The sequence below is a fragment of the Echinops telfairi genome, unplaced genomic scaffold (genome assembly GCF_000313985.2).
Source record: "Echinops telfairi isolate 266 unplaced genomic scaffold, ASM31398v2 ScPeMD7_7420;HRSCAF=8458, whole genome shotgun sequence".
Classification (NCBI taxonomy): Eukaryota; Metazoa; Chordata; class Mammalia; order Afrosoricida; family Tenrecidae; genus Echinops; species Echinops telfairi.
In genome coordinates, this window is record NW_022111320.1 from 30,423,231 (window position 1) to 30,427,486 (window position 4,256).

Consider the following 4,256-nt stretch of genomic DNA (forward strand, 5'->3'; position numbering starts at 1 on the left):
GTTAGCTAAAAATAAAATGCATAAAACAGCAAGACTACACCTCAAAATTTACTGTAAGACTACAATGGAATCCTTACCTTGGCCAATTACATAATTTTGCCAAAACCAGGCTTCCAAGAGGGAGCTGTGAATAGACGATCCTAAATCCATTTTGATGAAGCTGAGATTCTTCAGGAAAGTCTTCTTCAGAAACGGAGCACTTATTGTATCTTGAGTCCGTGTTCATGAAGCAGTACCATGGTTCGCTGTGATCAACTTTGGCTGCATCCTCACTTGACAACAATCTCCATTTCAAACAATTTTCCTTCTCACATTGAACCCACACTTTGTTTACATACATGCTGTTTTCCACCGAGGAATCCATTGTAGTGATAAGGTAATTATTCAATTTTCTCATTGCCCAATATTTTTTTCCATAATGATTTTAGTCTGGAAAATAGATGAGGAGAAAAATTTTAAAACAACAACAACAATTCAAAAGTATCAGAGAGACAATTTAACTCCAAACCAGAGAAATTCCTCTTTGATATCATCTTTATGCACCCCCTCTCTATCTTACAAAGATTGTCTATGCTAAATTACGCTATGATTATCTTTCTACCTACTCGTAAACAGAAGGGGAAAAAAGGCACATCATTTTGGACATCAAATACTGAAAAATTGAAAATAAGAAAAGTATGATGGAGCAGAATATGAGTAAAATTTATTTATAATTCCTATAAACCTACTAAATTGCATGCATCTGGTAGCTGTCCAACATATGTCTGCTATTAACATCTAAGCCTTACAACATATTGACTATATACCAAGAATTATTCTAGGCAGTGTTATATACACAGCTCATATAGTCTTCTCAGTAAATTTATTTTTCAAAAAATAAAGAAATAAGTAACTAATTTATGGTCCTGTATTTGTAGGTGATATAGTTGGGATTTGAATGAAGACAGTTTGGCTCCAATTTCTGTTATTTTACCCCAAAGCAGTACTAGATGCCTCTTTCTAACTCCTAGTAAAATCAAATGTAGCAAAATGTTTCTCAATATGAAAATTTTAAATTAATTCTTTGAAAAATCAACAGAATCTTTTGTTTATATAGGTTTGCTCTTTCCCATTATTAATTCAAATAGCTTGCTGGGGGAGCACTTTCCCAGAACTTTTATCACCAAAATTTTAAACATATAAAGAACTATGTGAATACTAATAAACCAATATAAATAAAATATAGGTAAAGATCATTATTTGTAACTTACTTTGTAATACACAATTAATTTATAAAAAAATAGACTTTGATATACCATGTTCATAAGTTATCAGAACAACACTTCTCAAATGTAAACACTACTTGAAATAGCTTATTTAACTTTAGTTAAGCCTAATTGACCATATGTTGTGATATTTCTTTTTTAATATATTCATACAAATTAGTTTGTCAATAATTGCTTGAGATTTCATATACATTAATTTACTGCATAAAATACATCTGGCCAATATATTTAAGCAACTACAATTAAGCCATAATTCAACTATTATTCAAATGTTCATCAAAGATCAAATACCACTGCATGAAGTTGATTACTATTCATAGTGACCCTATATGAAGGGTTAGAACTGTGCCTGTGGTTTCCAAGACTGTAACTCTTTATGGGAGCAGAAAGCCTCATCTTTTCCTTGTCAAATGGCTAACCTTGGGGTTAAGCAGCCCAACTGGTAATCACTACACCACCAAAACTAAAGGTAGTGATGAAGAAATTGAAGAATTTTATTAATTTCTTCAATCTGACATTGTCCAAGCATGCACTCAAGATGCACTGATAATTAGTGGTGATTGGAATGCAAAAGTTGGAAGGAAGAGTAGTTGGAAACCATGACCTTATGATAGAAACTAAATTAGAGAATGTATTATAGACATTTACAAGACCAGCAACTTCTTCATTGCAAATACCTTTTTCAACAACATAAATGGCAACGATGCATGTGGAATTCTAGAGGTGGAAGGCTCAAGAATCATAGACTACAGGTATGGAGAGAAAAGATGGAGACACTCAGTATCAATAGCCAAAATGAGGCCTAGGACTGACACTAGAATGAACCATTAATTGATCATATGTATGTTGATATTGAAGACTAAAATTTAAACCCCAAGAGAGCCAAAATATGACCTTGAATGTGTATTCTACCTGAATTATGAGAACATCTCATGAATAGATTTGACTCACTGAACACTGACAGAAGACCTGGTGACCTGTGGGGTGACATCAAGAATATAATACATGAAGAAAGTAAACTCTAAACAAACTCACTGCCATTGAGTTAATTCTGATTCATAGTGACCATACAGGACAGGGTAGAATTGCCCCTGTGGCTTTCCAAGACTGTAAGTCTTTACAGTAGTAGAAATCCCAGTCTTTCTCCCTCTGAGTGACAATAGTTTCGAACTGCTGACCTTTCAGATTACAGTCAATAGCATAACCACTACACCAAAGAAAGTAAAAGGTCATTTAAAAGACAGATATGAAAAATAATCAAAATGGATGTCAGAATAGACTCTAAAACTTGCCCCTGATCACATATTTACTGAAGTAAATGGAAGAAATAATGAAATCAAAGAAAGTAGTAGAAATTTTCAAAGGACAGCAATAGAAGACAAAGTATTATAATGAATTGTCCAAAGACCTAGAGTTAGAAAACCAAAAACTAAGGACATACTCAGCATATATGAAGCTGAAAGAACCAAAGAAAAAATTCAAGCTTAGTGTTATAATATTGAAAGATTCGATGGGAAAAATGTTGAATGATGCCAAAAACATCAAAAGAAGATGGAAGGAATAAAGAGTTATTGTACCAAAAAGTAGTTGGCATTCAATAATTTCAAACAGTAGCATATAAGCAAGAGCCAGTTGTACTAGAGGAAGTTCAAGTCATACTGGAAGCATTAGTGAAAACGAAATCTCCAGGAATTGATAGAATATCAATTGAAATGTTTCAACAAGCTGATGAAGCACTAGAAGCATTGGGAAGGTAGCTACCTGGCCAACTGACTGTAAGAAATTCATATTTTTACCACCTCCAAAAAAAGTGACCCAACAGTATGTGGAAATTCTCAAGGTGTATCAATATTACATGCAAGCAAATTCTGCTGAAGAACATGTAAAAATGTTTGCAATACATCAACAGGGAGCTGCCATAAATGCAAGATGGATTCAGAAGAGGTCATGGATTGAGGGATATCATTTCCAAAATCAGATGAATCTTCACTGAAAACACAGAATACCAAAAAGCTATTTATTTGTGTTTCATTGACTACGCAAAGACATTTGACTGTGTTGATCATAATAAACTATGGATAAAATTGAGAAGAATAAGACTTTAAGAACACTTCATTGCATTCATTTGTAACCCCTGCATGGCCTAAGAGAAGTCATTCTAATAGGACAAACAAATGCTGTGTGCTTTAAAATCAGGAAAAGTGTGCATCATGATAGTGTTTTACATTATATTTAGTCAATTTGTATGCTGAGCAAATAATCTGAGAAGCCAGACTAAATGAAGAAGAATGTCACATCAAGATCAGAGGAAAGGTTACTACAGACCTGCGACATGCATATGCAGATGACACGACCTTGCTTGCTGCAAGCAAGGAAAACTTGAAGTACTTGCTAATAAAGATCAAGGCCTGTAGTCTACAGTATGGATTACAACTCAATATAAAGAAAAAAACCCAAAAAACCTCCACAACTGGACCAATAAATAACATCATGCTAAAATGGTGAAAAGAGTAAAGTTGTCAAGGATTTCATCTTGCTTGAATCCATGATCATGGAAGAAACCGTCAAGAAATCCAAGGACCTACTGGGCAAATCTGCTGCACAAGAACTCTTTCAAGTATTCAAGAGCAAAGATGTCACTCTGAAGACTAACGTGTACCTGACCCAAGCCATGGTATTTTCAATCACCTTATATGCATGTGAAAGTTGGATATTGAATAAAGAAGCCTGAAGAAGGATCAATGTATTTGAATTATAGTGCTTATGAACAATATTGAACATACCATATACTGTCAGCAGAACAAACAAATCCATCTTGGAAGAAGTATTGCCAGAATGCTACTTAGAAGAGAAGATGGTGAGACTTCATCTCACACACTTTGGACATGCATCAGAAGCAAACACTCCCTAAAAAAGTAGAGGCTCGGGGAATTAGAGCAAGATCTTCCAAACAATGTATTGATACAGTGGGTGCAACAGTGAGCTCAAACA

At 34.2% G+C, this 4,256-nt stretch overlaps 1 protein-coding gene across 1 annotated transcript in view; it reads right to left on the minus strand.

Moving 5' to 3' along the window:
- The window catches only part of ZCWPW2 (zinc finger CW-type and PWWP domain containing 2), a 149,510-nt gene that overhangs the window by 99,969 nt on the left and 45,285 nt on the right, over positions 1-4,256 (minus strand). The window contains exon 2 of the mRNA XM_004704036.2: positions 78-429. Within this exon, the coding sequence (XP_004704093.2) occupies positions 78-397 (320 nt within the window). The 5' untranslated portion in view covers positions 398-429. The remainder of the gene's footprint in view (positions 1-77; positions 430-4,256) is intronic.